The following is an 18,719-nucleotide window of genomic DNA, read 5'->3' as shown; positions in this document are numbered from 1 at the left end:
ATGATAACAATCAGTTTCCCAGTGGTACATCACACTTACCCTCTTCCCGTTGCATCCAGGTGGACTCAGCTAGCCGAGGACAATGCCACCCATATGAGGTAAAAGAAGAAAATATATCTTTGTTGTTAACACAAATATCTGATCAGCCAATCATGTGGCAGCAACTCAAAGTATTTACTCATGAAGACATGATCAAGATGACCTGCAGATGTTTAAACTGAGAATCAAAACGAGGAGGATACAAGTGACTGCTCAAGCGTGAGTCCAGTCACATGATGATGTGCAAGTTAAGATTAAACCAAGAAAATATGAATCAGCTGTTTTTCCCCCACAATTTTACTCAAATTGGTGTGTTTCAGTGCAAATACAAGTCAGTTAATAACAGTATTATTCTCACCCCAAACAACATCCATTCGTAACAGTTAGTTCAGCTTATTTGTGGTAAGATTTCAAACAGACAATAAGACCTTAGCAATGTTTCAACTAGCACCTGTAGCTGAAATACAGTGTATGATGAGCACGTTCACATTCTGCACAGTCCTCAGAGGAAAAAAGCATTCACATTTACATAAATATCATGTTCCGCTTTGGACAAAGGGAGATCAAATATTAGAGGTCATTTAACATTAGACAAGATGAGACAGGCATTAAGACATTAAGTTGGAAAGTGTTTGTAGTGATCATTGTCAAATTTTTATCTTCTTTTTAACCCATGGTTTAACAGCTATCAGGCAGGATTTAATGGCAGAAGCAGAGTAGATTCATCCCTAAATATCTCCTAATGGTTTAAATCGCATAGTCAAGCAACAAACAAACAAACAAACAAACAAATAAATAAATAAATAAATATAAACAATCTATTACAATAAACCAATAAAAATAAGATAACAAATATGTAAATAACTTGTCAACAAATCCTGTATTTAAACTATATTGACAAGTTAGATATTAAAAAAAAGTAAAAATATTTTAATGCATTTGTAAAAATTATTTTATCTTTATTTATTACAATAATGCATTAAATGAATGCACATTTTCACTGATTTCAATATCTAAATGAGCTGTCAATCAGATATTAAAACAGTAGAAAATCTTGATTTAAAGCAGTTATAATTACTTTGTTTTTATTTATTACACATATGGAATAAATAGATAAATGAACATTTTTGTTGTTTTAATATTTAATTTATGAGCCAGTAATTTTCTTTAATTATTTCCTTGTTTTGTACAAGAAAAACAATCAATGTGTTTCACAGTTTATACTAGAGTTCTCAATTGCCTGTTTTGCAGAGGAAGGGAAACTCCTTGAACTCTATATTTTGCATCTTTAAACCATAAAACCAGTGACCTAAACAGAATCAGTCAAATGGCTTATTTGAGTTAACCCTGAAACAAAACAAACAAACAAACAAAAAATAAACAAATGTAGTGAAGGAGATGCACCCTATTGGATGTTTTGTGCAAAAACTGACACCTAAAAAAATCTCTGAGAGCATTACAAATGTAAAAAAAATCAAGGCAAACACAATTAATTAGAATTATAAAAAGAAAAAAACATCAGAAAAACCAATAAATTAATACAATGTAATAAATAAATCATTACAATTGAAAATACTCAGGATGGATCTGGGCCTCTTCCACCTGTGAGCCACTGTTGCTCACAAAGTTTCCTTAAACAAGCTCGGCATCCCCCATCCAAACTCACAGAATGATTCATAAGGTTAAGTTAAGTCAATGTTCCCTTTTAGTTAGAATAATTATTTCTCACCTGGCTGTATGGTCACATACAAATAATAAATAAGACAATCAGGATGTAGCTTTGTAATGCCATTAAGTGCTTATAATAAACAACAGCCTTCCCTGTCTGTGGGACATTTCTGTGATTGGTGATGACAGGTGGCCGGTGCAAAACTGGAATCCATCCGCCTTCAGCCGGAGTGAGAAACACAATGTACAGATGTGATCAAATGGCAAAGATTTTGCAGATAAATTACAAATTAAAAAATCCTCCATTTAAATAAATCAAAAGAGAAAAAACCCTGAAGCTTTACATTCACGATGCTTTCCTAAAGTGCACTTAATTAAATGCACAATCTTGAACTCAAGCTTGAATAAGAGAAATCTGTAAAGCTTTGTGAAGGTGTCAGCACTGTTCTGCTTTAATAACACAAATCTGTTAATACTATAGAAAAAGACCCTGAACCTGCCGAATAATTCCTAAATCCTCTTCTAATGCATCACGACTGGTTCACATAATATTTTTAAGTAGGCCTACTTTTTCTGCTTTATTTGAGCTGTTTTCAATGACTAACTAGATGATTATCGTGCAAATGACAATAAGACCAAATGTCAAAACAGTAAAATATTTACAGAAAATTTCTTACTGCAAATAAGTTACAATATTGCCGATGGAGAAAAGTGAACAATCCTACGTTAATTCCGGATGGATGGACCCAGACTTGTGACAAATCAAAGGCCAATAGCAAATGAAGAGTCGGGCTAAGGTTAGGACCAGAACCCTGGTTTGTAGCGGTAAGGTGAGTCTTTGGATTGGATGACCTCAGGTCTGCAGAGCGGGACAGTTCCATCCTGGCACTGCCCCTCGTCCAGCTTGTCCAACAGGTTTTCATTCCTGCGTGGGGAGTAGGGTGTGGGGGCCTCCATGGGAGTGGGCAGCACAGCCGGCTCTCTCCCAAACTCTACTGTGGGTGGAGTTTCTGTGCTGGAGGTGTTGGAGGGGGACTCGCCGTTACCCAGGGTCTGTCCATTTCCCCTGGATCTCGCTTCTGCCCAGAACACGTCGCAGCGTGCGCGAGGCGAAGGCCGAGGCCGGGCCACAAAGTCCAAGGTTTTGGGGCGTTCAGGAGCACAGCGCCGTCGAGGTGTTGGGGGGAACACCACATCTGGATTGGGGAGCCGGGGGACCTCAGAACAGTCTTCTTTTAAACCCCTGAAGCCACCTGTTGCAGTAAAACCAAAATACTCAAAGATTCATTTTGTTAACAGAAAACATTCAAATTTAAGCACTTTGCTTAAAAATGCATAATTATTTTAAGAAAACATAGTATAAAATAATATCTGCAAATAAATTATTTACCAGAGTCATTCATCACCTGTGTTTTCTAAAGCTGTTTTTTCTGGCAAAGGCTCCAGACTGTTGAGAGGGCAGCTCTTCTTGATGGCTCCATCGGACGGTGTTCGACGCAGGCCGCGTGAAGAGCTCGGTGCACAGGGGACGTGCGTGGGTGTGAGAGACTGGCGAGGGTTACGCTTGAAGCTCTCAACGTGTGTGTTGACCAGCGGGTTGACAGATGTTTGGAATGCTTTATAGTCTGAGACGGGAGGGGGGACAGGAGGCATGGCGGGGCGGAAGACCAGCAACTCCTCGCTGTCAGAGCGCAGCAGGGAGCGGGTGGAGTTGCAGTCAGACATCGGTGATAAAGACAGCAGCGTATACGAGGGCAGACCTTGCTCTGGTAGTGAGGGCGCCGCAGGCTTCAGCGGGCTTTCCCGCCGGAACAGTCTGCGAGTTGGGGGGCTGGTGCCTCGCCTTTGGCCACCTGTTTTATGGAAGAAGCCCTCCCATCGGGGTTTAATGCTCTCCTCCGGCTGTGCCAAAGTTAGCAGGTTGCAACCCAGACCGACAGCAGCCAGCAGAGCCCCACAGCCCAAGAGGACTAGCTCAGAACGCCGACCCCCACCGGGGCTCTTCTTGCATGGTGGGGTTCCAGGTACCTGGCTCCTGAGGCAGTATTCATCTCCATCACTGTCAGCAGCAGAAGATGCCTGGGCCTCCTTTTGGAAGGGAATGCAGAGGTAGGACTGACCAGGAGTTGCTCCTGGCTCAGTTGTGAAGCAGCAGTCTTCATTTTCTAGAAACAATGTCATGGAGTAACCACTTCAACAAATCACAAAAGTTTCAAATGCATATTATACACCGAGTCTAAAATTTAGAAAAACTGTCTGCATCCCAGTTAAAGTTGATAACAGTTTCTAATGGTAATAGGTGTGTTAATAACCCCAATAACTTAAATTACAAGCTTCAAATGTACCCATCTTATTTCCCCCTTTATTGTTCTTCTCTGTACAGTTCTGTGAAGGGGATCACCATCCTGACTAAGAAGAAATCTGAGGCTGCTGTTCTGAGCATGAGCTGCTAACCCGAACAACTCTTTGAAAATCTATTTATGGAAATTTGTAAAAAAAAAAAAAAAGAAGGCTGTCTTTTTCTGTAAACATATTCAACAGTATAGCACATATGAACAACTTTTGATTGATTTTTTTTAAACTTTAATAGACTATATGTCTCACCTCTAGTGAGTGGCCCAGCCCTTGGTATATTTTTCTGTGTGCCCCTCAGTGAAAAACGTTTGGATTCCCCTGCTCTAAAGTGACTTGACTTTCTTGAATTCCATAAATACAAAAATAGCTTGCCACGAGTTATGATCTGAAGTTGCAAACAGGCACAGCTGACAGCTGTTCTCTGTATTTCCATGTCAAGTGGACACATGCCAGACATAGAGAAAAATAGCTAAGCTGTTCCTGTTTACCCATCTCCACAAGGCTTGGCACCCCAGGTACTGCTGGACTGTGCCTCGGAGATCTCCGGAGGTTTGGGGCACTGCAGGACCGCTGTCGACTGCCCTCACGAGGAAGCTTCACACTGTGAGCAAGGACATATATTACTTTCAAGGACTTTTAATTTGAACTCGCATAATTAAAACTTGAACTGAAAATATATTTTTCTCACTTCGCATCAGCACTGTGCTCCCTGTATATGCCACATCCACGGGACCGGCCCTTTTTCCTGGACCCCTTCCTTTCCATCTCCTCTTCACTCTGCTGGAAACCTGTGCTGCGGCCCCAGGCCATACACCCTTCCCCCGGAGTGACTGCAAAATGACAATAAAAGGCTTTTTAGGCATTAAAACTAAAGAAAACCTTCATGCAGATTAGCTCGAAAGACACACAGTCATCATAATTCCCTATTTAATGACATCAAATTTCAAATATGGGACACTTATTGTGCTTACGCTGGATGGCTCTCAGGCGAGGCAGCATCGGTGGGCTGGCTGGAGGGCTGGAACTGCTGCTGAGAAAACTCCTCCGACGGTCATGAGAAGGAGACGCCTGCACTGTGATTTTGTGCTGAAAATCTAAAGAATTTCAAGAAAAACATGTATAATAACTAAAATTAACTTTCTGTGAAGCTATTTCTCATCAAGTACAACATTCCCATAAAAAATAAAGTGCATCCTCTTTCATTTCTGGAATTCTACACAGTATAAAAATTGAGTCTAAAATCAGTTAAATGAAACCTCAGATGCACAACATGTGACATTTGACCATGTGTAAAACTTCCACAGGGACTAAGTAAGAGTCAGGTGTTGCTAATAAAGAACACCTTATTAACTTATCCTCAACATATGTTGATTAGGTGTGTGCTAACAAAAAGCAAGGGAGGAAATACAGCTGCAGTGATCTTAGAGAAGCAACTGTTACTGTCTATCATTCTGGGAAGGATTATAAGACCATTTCCAAACAATTTGGCATCCATCATCCCACAGTAAGAAAGATTATTCACAAGTGTAAAACATTTAAGACAGCTGCCAATATTTCCAGGAGTTCAGCCCAAAGTTGGTTTGTGCAATCATCAGAGGAACTGCAAAAAAGAAAGAGCTACATCTCAAACTCTACAGGCCTCTATTAGCATCTTAAGTTCATTACAGTACAAGTAGAAAAAACAAGTATGGTTTGTTTGAAAGAGTTGTCAAGAGGGTAGCATCTTCTCTCTGAATATGCTGTTCCATCTGAACAAACCACAACACTCCTGCAACAATGCCTCAGACCAATGAGACCAGAGTGGAGATATCTGGTCATAATGCACCATACACAGCATATTAACATAAACAGCTCACACCAAATGTCAAGCATGGTGGTGGAAAGGTGATGATTTGGGCTTGTTTTGCAATCACAGGGCATGAGAACCTTGCTGTTTCTGCTTAAAGATTTTCATTTTGTCTTTTAGTATTAATGATATGAGGGTTTTTCTTCTATTCTTGACATGTTTTGGCTGCAGCCTTCTTCAGAAATGTCAGCTGATGTGTTATCAGCTGTTTTTCAGAGGTGTGATTGTCCCAGCAAACCTTTCAGACCCACTGGGACGGCCAAGCCTCCCGCCGTGTGGTGGTCTCTAGAGTAGGGAATCCCAGGTATGTGAGAGCATGTACGCCCTGTCATCCCGGTTTCTGGAGACTAGCCTGCTTCCTGATCTCGATTGCCTCCTTTACCAATGTGTTAATTTGTTTCCCTCCCTTCCAACAATCCTCGCTTGTCCCAAATTCATGATGTGGTGTGATGTGCCAGACTCCTGCAGACTTTTCATCTGCATTCAACACCATGCAGCCACACATTCTTGCTGTGAAACTTTCTACACATTTCTCTCTGGACCACCAACTCATCCTGTGGATAAGTGACCTCCTCACCCACAGTACACCCTTTCTTCCACTGGCTCTCCCCAAGGTTATGTCCTCTCTCCTCTTTTTTACATCCTTTAAACAGATGACTGCAGATCCACCCAGCCATATTGTCATTTTGTTAAATTAGCTGATGACACAGTTCTTCTGTTTCTGCTCTCTGGCAACACACAACACTACGGCTCAGCTTAACAGTATTTTCTGGCGTGGCGTGAAAGCTCCTACCTTGAGCCCAACATAAATAAAAATAAGGTGATGATCGTGACCTTGGTGTTATTGTGGTCAAGGTGTGTTAAAAAATGATTGTTTAGCTGGTAAGAACTCTTACAGCTTTCTGTGACCAGCAGACTGCAAACCTGGCATGCAGGATTTTAAAGGACCCCTCCCATATTCTGGTTTCAGAGTTTCAGTGGCTGTCTTCGGGAAGCAGACTCCGCGTTGTAGGAGGAGGATCCAGGGTGTAGGAGGAGGAAGTCTACCTTCATCCCTAGAGCTGTCCAGCAACTGAAACACTTTAATCACCCTCATGTCATTTTAATGCCACACTGTTTGTTGTCCTTATGTATTTTTTATTTATTTATTAAGCTACTGTTGTGCCTTTTAAAATTGCCCCAAATAAAGTGATTTGAATTGAATTGAATTCCTCGAAACATAGGGATGAAGGTAGACTTCCTCCCCAGGTTTGCTGTCTGATGGTCACAGAAAGCTGTAAGAGTTCTTACCAGCTAAACAATCATTTTTTAACACACCTTGACCACATTGAGCAGAAGATTCCTGTTCTGTAGTGTGATAAAAGAGTACCAGCAGGTGAAAGAAAAGGATTTTACAATTTCAATAAAAGCGTAATAGAATGTGGTGAGAATGTCCTTGTTCACATCCAAAAGATTTCAATTTCCTAAGAAGGTATGTTACAACATCTTATTATTTAGTCTGAATAGAAGAAAAAGCCCTTATATCTTGCTGTCTCTGGTTCAACAATGAACTCTAATAGTAATCAAGTCAAATGTGAGGCCATCTGTGACAGCTAAACATTGGCCCATCAGTAAATCTACAACAGAATAGGGGTGGAAGGTTGGTGTGGTGACCCGCTAAAGTTCAGACCGCAACTTGACTGACAACTGAGCAGAAAGAAATGCTTTTAAAACACAAGGAGCTAAAGGAATCTTGTAAGGAAGAAGCCCTCCTTCTGCAGGACATGTTGTGAAATCTGATGTAGTCAAGATTTTAGGATGTACAACTCAGATAAACTTAGATAATTCATCGCCTTCCTACAATTTGTTTTCAGTACCTGACGGCAGGCTGATCCTGTTCCCATCCTTGAGTTTAAGGCGGTTGCGGCGGAACTTGCCCTGCCTGCTCTCCACGCGAGGCTTCTCCTGGTAGAGCTGGTGAATGATGATGTTAAGTTCCCGTTCTAGGATGTGGATCTCCCGCTCAGCCAGTTCCTGCTCGCGCTTCCTCAATGCCTCCTCCTGACACTTCTGCTGCAGCGCTGCACGGGTCAGCTCTTCTTCCCACGATCGCAGCTCCTGGAGGGTCCAAATAGAGCAGGTAGAGTAAATACTGTTACAACTTTCTGAAATCCCTCATGTAGAGTTGAAGATGTAGTTAAAATGCAGATTTTTTCAGAAATTACACAGTGCAGACATTCACCTTTTCCTTGGTCCTTAGCTGATCAAACATTTCCTGGATCTCAAGTTTCCAGTCATCCTGCAGAGAGTGGAAGGAGTCTGCAAGCATTTCAAAAAATCCTGACTCCTCAATGGCTGTAAGCTGGTCCAGAACTGTTGTGAACTGTGGACGAAAGTGAGGATCTGGGTTCCAGCAGTCTGTGGAAAAATTTGAAAAAACATCCTCAGGGCCAAGTATGCATGAAACAAACATTTTTGGGGCTCCTTAAAAATTCCAGAAAGTAATAGCATATTCTGTTTGGTTATTTGTTGCTTATGAGATATTTTCAGACACTGAAGCTGCTGCAGTAGAAAAATGCATAAGAATAATGTGGTTATTTGTCCCTTTTGTAGTAAATAAGTACATGTTTTAAAAACTGCCAGCTCTTTAAAACGTCTACATGAAGTTTTAGTGCATGTCAACAATTTACAATGATCCCTTTAATCTTATAGCAGAGAGCTATTTTGTTTTCTTACTCTCCATTAGACGTGCAAAAGGCTCGGGGCAAGTCGAGGGAATGGGCAAAGCCAGCTTGTTCATTGCCACTCCATAAGCCACTGCAAGTCCATCAATCCCTCGAAATGGAACTTCTCCAGTCAGCAGCTCCCACAGCAGCACCCCATAACTTTAACAAAAAGAAAACAGACACAGAGTCAAAATCAACTTGTTCAATTCATGATTGCAGCAGGAAAACCCTGCACATCTGTCTAAGAGAAAATGTTCAACAGAAGAGGCAGAACAGCACAGCTGCTAACAGATCCAAGACTGCACACTGATGAACAACAAATCAAACACATCAGGAATGAATGAGGATGGCAGATTACCCTGCTGTCATAAAGCAGCATATAATTTCAATAATTCTGACCTAACCCACCAATCTGGCAACAAGTCACATGCTTTCCCTAAAACAAACAATTATTAATAAGATTATTTGACCAAGCTTTATTCTACATTAGGGTGGAGTCGTTGATTAAGCAGACCAAGTGTTTTCTTTCACTGGTTATCACTCGTGGACATTAATCCTACTTTCCTTCCATTGAAAAGGTACACTTCCTGCTCCTGGCTCTGCCCTTGGTCACAAACTATACTCAAGAATAGAAAAACTACTCTGTTAAAAAAGATATTATGGGAAAAAAATCTAATTTTCCATGTGCTTCATAGTATATATTTGCGTCTCTGAAGTCAGCACCGACTATAAAGACTAATAAAAAGAAAAAACTAGCAACAAAACCACCATGACATTTCATTTGGGACTTTACCCTTCAAGTGAGCCATTGCAGGGTAATCAAATCTCCTTATTAGTTATAAAGTTCACTTAAAATTTAACATAAAAAATTTAAAAGCTAAAAATGTTTTGTATTCTGACAAGGAAATTTGTCTAAAATAGACTTTTTAAAGTCCACCTCCATTAAAAGTCAACACTTTCACCCTGTTATCACGTCCAAATGATGTTTTTTTTATTATCACAAAACACAAAGAGCAAAGAACCAAGCCATGAACACTACGGCTAAAATTTATGCTTTGAATCTGCAAAACAACACATTCAACTTCCAAAAATGAAGTCAAACAGCTCATATGTTCTATGTTGAAGGAACCAGCACCAACCAATACAGAGCATTTGCAGGGTGGGGTTCTAGCAAGCTAGAGAAGAAACTAGCACAAGGCAGGTGGAGAAAGAGATTTGGTGTGTTTTCTCAACTATTTGTCACAGTAAGTCAATTTATTTTTATGCATTTTCTTTCAAGATGACAGAGCAGCTCATCCCATCTGGCTGAGGGTCAATGTTGTGTCCACTAGGACTTTACTACCACAGTATGGCTGAACCACAAGGGGGAGGGCCACCAAAACTGACTTCCATGTTCATAATGTAATGAGTAAACTCTAATAAAATGATAAAGGTTGCTACTTTCATCAACCACAAGTGCTCCTCATGTCTAGCAACACACTGCCAGAGCTTCTGCATCTGTCTGGCCGGGTCCCCCAGGGTCTCCTCAACTCTCAAATTTGACTTAAAAATCAGCTGTTTGCCACTAACTTTATGAAGAAGAACACTTTGCAGGAGGCAAATTACTTGTCTGGAAAAAGCGACTGTCCAAAAACCCCAATGATTTTCAGGCTAATTCATGCACGTGACATGTGACAATATGAACATTTAAAAAGATAAAACTATTACAAATTCATGTTTGGATATAAAAAAATATAATTAATTTCTACTTCTTTTGATTAGGGATAAATAATCAAAGATAAAAAGATTGTATGTTAGTCTGTCAACATGAAATCATGTAGTTTTGTAGCCATCTCCTAAAACTCAATGTTTTTGCTCTTTAACCCATGTGTCATTGTGTGATCTGTTACTGCTGAACTTTTCCGTGTAGTTGGTGGTTTAATTGTTTCTCTTTTTGGGCTCTTTTTGGCCTCCCTCTGCCCACCTCCAAACGTCGCTACCCTTGGAGAACATGGATGAGCGGATAACTTCCGGAGCCATCCAGGCGTAGGTCCCAGCGGCGCTCATCTTGGTGGTGCGGTGCCACTCTCGAGCCAGGCCGAAGTCAGTGATCTTCAGCGTCTTGTTACTGAGGTCTTCCATCTCAACCCTCTCCAGAATCAAAACTGGAGCGGTCAGCAGTGGTGGAGCAGGAAGTGATAAGGGGGGAAGGGGATTTTTTTTTTTGGGGGGGGGGGTTATAGAATGTGTGTGAGGTTGGAGAATGTGGGAGGATAGGGGTTGTCAGGGTGGGTTGATGGTTAAAGTAAAAGGTTTTAGGTAATCATCACCATCGCCGGGGTTTGAAATGTTGGGAGTAGCAGCAGAATAAAGCACAACACATGTGGATACACACAAACAACCCCAAAACAAACAAAAAAAGACAAATGATGGGTGAATAAACAGGGTGTGGATAGTGGGAGGTAACAATGAAAGGATTCATAGGATAAAAGCAGAGAAGAGAAAAAGGAAAACAAACAGAGAAACCAGGACACCGTGAGCTTCTATAACACATCAAAAGCAGGTGAAAACACCACCTTGATCAACGCTAATGTGTATTTTTACAGCTGTTCATCTCATATAAACACTAAATGTAGACGCCAACTACAGAAATATCCTGTTGCAACAAACCCAGTTAGTTTGCTCTAACTGCAGTCAAAAACACCCCATTCCTAACATGCTCGGGCAAAGCAGGACTGCTCCTGAACAAATGCCCCCCCCCCACCCGCCCACACACACTTTGCTGTTCAATGCCAGACCATCTGCTGTGGCCGTGCCCAATGGAGAGGGGTGTGTCTGCAGGCTGTGGTGCACATCAAGCACCTCTTCATCTACTGCTCATGTTGCTCTCTAATGCTATAGAAACAGTTTTAAAAGAAATTAACCCCAAACATAAAGTAAACCCTAGCTACCATGTAGCTGAGGAGGTACAACATGAAACAAACTGGAGCTGATTCACCTCGAGGCCTTCAGGGCTTCAAATGTATGCACTCCCTGTAATGCACAGTGCTTCAGATAAGAGCTTCTAATGGTATATGATGGGAAAATGAGCCAGTAGTGGTAGCTGAGCATTGTGGATAGGGTATCATGATTCAGAAACTTGGGAGATGATTGTTTGTCATCCAGATAATCGGGATTAATGATTTATCTATTTATTTTTAGGCAATTAATGCTCAGTAAGACTTGTAATAATGTAGTAATTCACCTAATCCTCATAAAGAATAACCACAAATAATTTAAAACAAATACAGGAACCTTAATGTCTGCATGACTTTTAGGATTTCCATACAAAGTTGTACATTTCCAAGCAATATTAAATGGTAAAATATGGCATTTTTGCCCAGCTGTTTTCAGACAGGTGAACGATTATGACAATTATGCGACTGTGATCACAATTATCTAAAATAATAGTCTCAATTACTCCATCAGGGCTGCACAATATATCAGAAATGTTTCATTATTACAATATCAGCATTTGCAATTATTGACATTTTGACATGAACATCGGCAAGCACAAGTGGAGGGCTGCATTCCACTTTGGAAGTTAGGCACAACAAACTAGAAAGAAGTTCAATGCAGCCTTTGTTACACCCGAGATTTACACAATATATTGAAGAATTTGCTTATATAACTCAGGTCATAGTGTCATTGTACTCTTCAGAAATAATATCACTTATTACAGGCTTTATTGACATTGGGCAATCCTAATATTAACCAGCCTAGATGGGGGATAAAACTCTTACAGTTTCTAAGCAACTAATTTCCATCTCGGTAACAAATAATAATGCTTGAAAAATAACTTTTTCTGAAACAGTCGCAGTACTTTTAAAGTAGGGCCGACTTTTCTGTCCAGCCTGTCTTTTTTTCTTGAATTTAGGGAACTTAATCATAATTTCACTGCAATGCTCATCAAAAGCTATTTATTGTAGATCCACATCCAGAAAAATAAGGACTTTATTTCTGTACCCAAAAATACAGTTCCCAGAAAATACCTTTAAATTCTCCTTAATTGGTAAATACTGTGGCTTTGTGAATATTCATATGGATATATATTTTTTTACTAAATAAAAAAATTAAATCACTATTTATTTGAGCTAAACAAAAATAAGAACTCCAAATTATTGCATATCTGAAATATATAATCTGTAAAGCAGAATAGAAAACTAAAATGGAGCTATCCCAACAGAAACCCTGAATAAAACTGTTCCAACAGCACTATTTGGCTAAGTCATGGTAATTTCCAAGCAAACATATGACTCTACAACTTAAAGTGCTTTACAGAGCAATACAAGAATTTGGTCTAATCTTCCGAGCAGAAGGCAGAGAAACTTAAGCAGATTTTGGCTGCATTTTTATGGACAAAATTGGAGTGAAAAGAACAAGGAGGAGCAAAGATGATGAAAAGTGCAGTAAACAGGTGGGAAACCATATGATCTGGACAGGTGAGGAAGAGGAGTGTGTCAGATAACTAAGTTGGTTCAGTTAAAATATTAACATTTTTTATATGAACATTTTCTTTAATAGCGTTTTACTTATTTTAACAATAAAAATAGCAACTAAACTGAATGAGAACTGAGATTGTACTTTTTCAAATTTAGTTTACAGTTTTTAAATTATTATGTAAAATGTTAATTACTAGTACAACACATTTTAGATTAATTTTTCTTGAAAGAAAATGAATCCAAAGACTTGACTGGGTTAAGTGTCGCTTCAGGCTGTGTAATGTAAACTTAGCACAAAAAGTGAGGAAATTTGTGTTTGATTGATTATTTAGTCCCTGTAATAATACCAAATGGTGTTGTCTTTTAAATCGTTGGAAGGCCCAATTAGTCACCTTTACAACGAGGTATAACTTGTAAAAACTGTGCCTCTATGGAATAAGTAACACAGCAAAATGTCTGAGTAATACCCCAAGTGGCAACACTTGACATTTAAGTGCTGCTACATGTGTGTCTGTCATAGATGTAGGACTGCCATCAGTCTGGAGCTAGTATGATCTCATATCACCACATGAAATGACATCAGTGTGAGCTGAATCTATAATCCAATGCAAGGAAGCAAAGTTGAAATATGTACAGCTTCACTTACCAAATGCAAAATTGAACCTGTGGCCATAGCAGTAAAGCCTGGAGGTTACATTCCTCTGGAACGGGTTTATACTTTCTCCTTGTAGTAAAAATTAAACAGTATGAAGGTTCTTACTTAAACCACAGCACTTCATTACTCTCTACACTTTCTGTTTTGCACATGGTAAAATTCTGCCCGTACTGGGCAAAGTCAGATGGCCTTTACATCCCCCACCCTTGGGGAACTGCAGGATTTAAGCCCATCTGTACAAGCTCAATTTTAAGTCATAAAGATTTTGCAGCTGTAAATGGATGTTTGCAAATAATTCCAGAGTTTGTCTCTGTAAATCAAGTTTGTCATCCTGCAAAAAAATCTGCCCCAAAAAATTCAAGTTTATGAATGTGCAGAAAAGGATTTGCATGGTTTTTAATTTGTGGGAAAATAACAGAAGTTCTTTTGCAAACATTTGGGAGCAGTATCAGAAATATGTGCAACGAGCTGAGCTGGGGACTGCTTTGACTGTTTTAGTGATGATGTTGAAAGAAAGCACAGAGGTCAGAGTGGACAAAGGTATGAGATAGAATGAAACCAAGTGTTAAATAAGCTGTTGTCTTTGCTTTTCATCTGTGCTTCCGTGTTATTTATTGTATTGGTCACTTTTTTGTGAGGGAATCTGCTGTGGTTGACCCCTGCATAAACCCATCTCACAGCAACATGCTAACTTAGACTGTTTATGGGAAGCTGCACAAAAATCCACCTGCAAAGCTCCAAGTCCTTTACTCTGCATGGGGTGAGTGTGACACAGATGGTTCTGGACAAGCTTTTAAAGAAAGCTTGCTGCTTTCTCTTGCGCTTCTCATGCCGTGTGAAGAGAGTGTGGGTTTTCCCCACTGAGCCCAGGAGGACAACTATTTAGACTGACTTTAGCACTTTAAAGCAGGCCTATTGGAAGTGAAACAAGATCATTACCACAGAACGGACCAATGGCAGGCAAGAGTCATGTTGTAGGCATTGTCAGGGCCTCCAATGAGGAGGCTGGGGTTGAGCATTGGACAAATCCTCAGTAATAGGCTTGGGATTTAGGGAATCCAGTTGGACAAAATACCAGATTACAACAGCTCCACAAACATAGAGGCAAACTCATTGTCATTCCTGCTCTCATTTCTCAGTTATCCACCCATTTAAATTAGTGTAAAAAAGATAATTTGAGAAGTATGATCTGGATGTTATAAGATATATTTTAAAAGTGAATTAAATTGACATTTTCTGTATTGTTCTCCACTTTCTTCTAACATTACTAGGTTTTCACAACAAGTAAAGTGAGGGAAGCTTACTGTTGCTGGACTTGAGGTCTCTGTGAATTATAGGGACAATGGCCTGGCTGTGGAGGTAATGCATGCCCCGAGCAATCTGCACAGCCCAGTCCACCAGCGTACATGGGGGGATGCGTTTCCCATACAGCGCCCTGTTCAGAGGGCCACCTCGAGCATACTCCATGACTAGGCACAGGTTGGGCTCCTGGAGACAAACACCCAGCAGAGCCATGATGTTGGGATGGTTGAGCATGGCGAAGAGCTTGGCCTCTTGACGAACGCTCTCCAAAGTCTGCTCCGCATCCTCATCAGGGTCCCGGCGTGCAGCCTTCACCGCCACCTCTGTGCCCCGCCACACTGCTCGGTATACTTTTCCAAAACCACCAACCCCAATGATCTCTTCCAGGGTGAGCTCTGAGAAATCAATCTCCAAGACTAAGGAGAAAAGAGGAAAGGTAAACAAAACAAAAATATTCATTTTTAAAAAAACAAATTTGTGTTTATTGTTATCAAAGCACATCAAATGTGGTTGAGATCCATTCGTTTACTATTTAGCTGGCTGGATCTCAAAACCAGGTCATTTTGTTGAAGAATGCCTCCTCAAAGTTTTAAGCCACATGACCCAAATACAGGAAGTACTTCCTACTACACAAAGGTGAACATCTGTCTTATATGGCTTGGATGTTTGGAAAAGAAAGAAACAAAAAGTAGAACAAAAGGGTTCAATGAAAAGTGTGTGATGATGTGAACAGCGGTATGTCTGCCTGCTTTGGGAGATAATGCTGTTCATCTTCAGTTTGTGGAATCCTAACAGTCTGCTTACCAGACTGACCTTAATAAATATTTCAGGTGTGTGAAAGTAGGCCAGCTGTCTTCATGTGATTGACTGAAACAGCTAACAAAGAGATCCAACCAATCTGGGTTAATCAAACTCCAACTTCCTTAAAATACAAAGCTATCTTTGTAAGCTCTTTTTAAGGCAGGAGGGATGGGTTTCTAGCAGCCTCAAGCCTCATTCACAGCATTTTTACTTTGGCCTCCAGTGCAGTAAACCGTGGCTGCTTTTGATGGACATTTTTTTCTTTACAGCATCTTTGCTGCAAATTCAGCACAACCTCAACTGGACGCTAAAAACCACTTTGTTTTATGTTGAGACTCTTCTGCATCTTTAACATGCTTTCTGATGGATGCCATTAGAGCGCTGAGGTGGGGTGCATCACTGACTGGTGACTGAATAATGGTTCTGAAGCTGTAAGGATGCTTGGCCAGGAGTGCACTGCGCTCGCCATGACACAGCACTCTCAACGTGGGGTTCTCTGGAACAAGGATAAAACTGCATCCCTGTGCTGCGTTTTGGCGATGGCTCTCTCATCTCAGTAGGTATGACGAAACGAGGTATAATGCACAATGGGATACTCACGGTGCAGAGGGGGTACTGAGTACTGCTGCTCTGAGGTGTCCCGTATTTCCTCCGGAATGCCATTTCCCCTACGGACATAATTAGATGGGAAAATGCCAACCCGGTCCGCTATCACACCAGTCCACCATCCCTCGTCTCCTGACACAAGGGAATCCTTGGACAGGACTTCCACCACGTCTCCTTTACAAAGGCTGAGCTCATCGTCCGCAGACGCTTCATAGTCGAACACGGCAGTCCAGAAGCCCTGAGCGGCGGGTTGCGCATCCTGCGCGGAGCGTGGGCCAGTCTCCGGTGTGGGCCAGCGAAAAACATCTGCTTCTGCTTCTTCGGGTGGTTCCGCCTTGGGACTCAAACTATTGTCCAAAGCGGGGTTGAAGACATCCATGGACGCGATCCATAAGGACGACGTGGATCACTGCAGCGCATCCACCTGACGCGGCTGGCTGGACCGTCCTGCTGTCTGCGCACACACGCACACACACTCACTATAACACATGCAAAGCTAAGTAGCTGCTAATCTCGCATAAAAACACTGCGGGCCATTGACAGCACCATCCTGCTGCATTGTCCCTCTTTCAGCTCCTTTTGGTTAGCATCAGCACACAGCTGCAGCTTGATCATTTTCGATGCTGAATCCTACACCCAATCATTGCTGTAACTTGAGCTGTGCAGTGGGCTTTATTCTCAGCCAATAATATCAACGTGCGAATTTACAGAAGCTTCCTATTGGTCCAAACACACGTCATCAACTATTTAGTTCCCGCCCTCTTCTCAGCGCCAAATGCAGTGTAACCAGTTCCTACAATACAGTACAAACAGAGACAAAGACAAACAGCGTTTTCTTTTCTTTATAGTCCTTTTTTACTTAGTAGCTGAACCCCTCAAAATAATATATATATGTATATGTGTGTGTATGTATGTATGTGTGTGTGTGTATATAAGCAATCAAAGGATCAAAGAAAGAGTTGGCTCTTTGTCAATAATATGAGAAAAGAATTATATGTACATGTGTGATTACTTTAAGTTTTAATTGGTCAGAGGAGTGTTTAAATCTATTAAACTTACAGAAGTCAACATAGTGAAACTTTAAGCAGAAAACTGCTTATGTATTTCAGAATTTTGTGTCAAATTGTTAGATAATAAGACAATGGTTTAACCCATCAAATAAACTGGATGAGCTCTTAATAAAAAATATAACAAGTAATAATTAGGAGACTAAAACTCCAAATTATGGCAGAATGAGTAAAAGACTTGAGCTGAAAAGCCACATTTTGATGTTATGAGTTGACATGATGTGGCTTTTGTGTGACTTTTGCGTGTTTGCGTTTCAAGCCTGAAGAGATGCACAAAATATGAGAGGAAAATCTGTGATTTACCCTAAAACCAGAACTTTCTAAATGTTCTTAATGTTTCTAAATTCTTTACATGCTCAAGAATTGAGGTTGTTTTCTGGAAAATTTGCAAGTTTTATAAATTTCTTGGAATAAAATTTTGTGTTATAAAGGGTTCAGAAGCCAGAGGTTCAAGATCATAACATTTTTCTCTGTCATGACCATTTTTTTCCCCTGTACTCACTGAAATGAGTTTCCATACAGCTGAAGACATCTTTGGAAACTTCAATATAATTATCCTTTTCAAGACAGATTTTCCTTTTAAAAGTTTTTTTTGTTTTCTTATTTATTAGGTTGCAAATAGAAACTTCTGTGAGGTTGAAAGGGAGAGAAAGAGTGTATTGAAGAGAGATCTTAGAAAAAACATGGAGAAAAGGGAGAAAAACCCCTTTAATAAGCAGTTTAACTGAAGTGCTGTCTGGAAATATGGGAATCTGCCTTCCCTCCAGCTTTTCAGGCTTTTGGCTATGTGCCAACAGATCTAAATTAGTAAGATTTTGTTTTTTGGAAAATGTAAACAAAGCAGTTCATCTGCAGCTTCCTCTTACTGTATCAGAATTAGGGGAAAACACACAAACATCAGGCATGGAGCAGCTCAGAGACTTTTCTGGACAAATTTAAAGATATGCAGTGAAGCAAATCTACATATCCAGTTTGGGATGACAGACATTTTTGACTTTTCATGGCAATATATTTAAACAGCAGCATTTAGTCTGTTATCACCAATCTTGAGTCAAGGAAAATCCCCCAAAACACATCATACTGAAAGTTTAAAGATCTGTGACATTATTCGTATGACAAGATAGAAAGCTATTTAAGCCAATGAAAGAAGTGTCTTCTTTACGAACCACAAGCTGATTTTATTCTGCTGAAAGAAGAAGAAGAAGAAAACAAGTT

At 40.4% G+C, this 18,719-nt stretch overlaps 1 protein-coding gene across 2 annotated transcripts; it reads right to left on the bottom strand.

Annotated features, from left to right (window-relative positions):
• Nucleotides 1-894: 894 nt before the first annotated feature.
• On the bottom strand, nt 895-17,077 carry map3k9 (mitogen-activated protein kinase kinase kinase 9). Of its 2 annotated transcripts, none has more exons than XM_041972803.1 (11): nt 16,432-17,077; nt 15,033-15,446; nt 10,577-10,757; nt 8,624-8,772; nt 8,130-8,305; nt 7,765-8,005; nt 5,034-5,156; nt 4,751-4,892; nt 4,551-4,663; nt 3,114-3,872; nt 895-2,960 (listed from the first exon to the last, which is right to left on the bottom strand). In XM_041972803.1, the coding sequence occupies exons 1-11, from the start codon at nt 16,814-16,816 to the stop codon at nt 2,506-2,508; spliced, it is 3,138 nt and encodes a 1,045-aa protein (XP_041828737.1). In that variant the 5' UTR covers nt 16,817-17,077; the 3' UTR covers nt 895-2,505. The 2 variants fall into 2 exon arrangements, with proteins under 2 accessions (XP_041828737.1, XP_041828739.1); XM_041972805.1 differs by having other exon boundaries at nt 2,888-2,960; nt 3,098-3,872.
• Between the last annotated feature and the right edge of the window lie 1,642 nt (nt 17,078-18,719).

Source organism: Melanotaenia boesemani, chromosome 20 (genome assembly GCF_017639745.1).
Source record: "Melanotaenia boesemani isolate fMelBoe1 chromosome 20, fMelBoe1.pri, whole genome shotgun sequence".
NCBI lineage: Eukaryota > Metazoa > Chordata > Actinopteri > Atheriniformes > Melanotaeniidae > Melanotaenia > Melanotaenia boesemani.
This window is presented reverse-complemented; position numbering and strand designations above follow the sequence as displayed.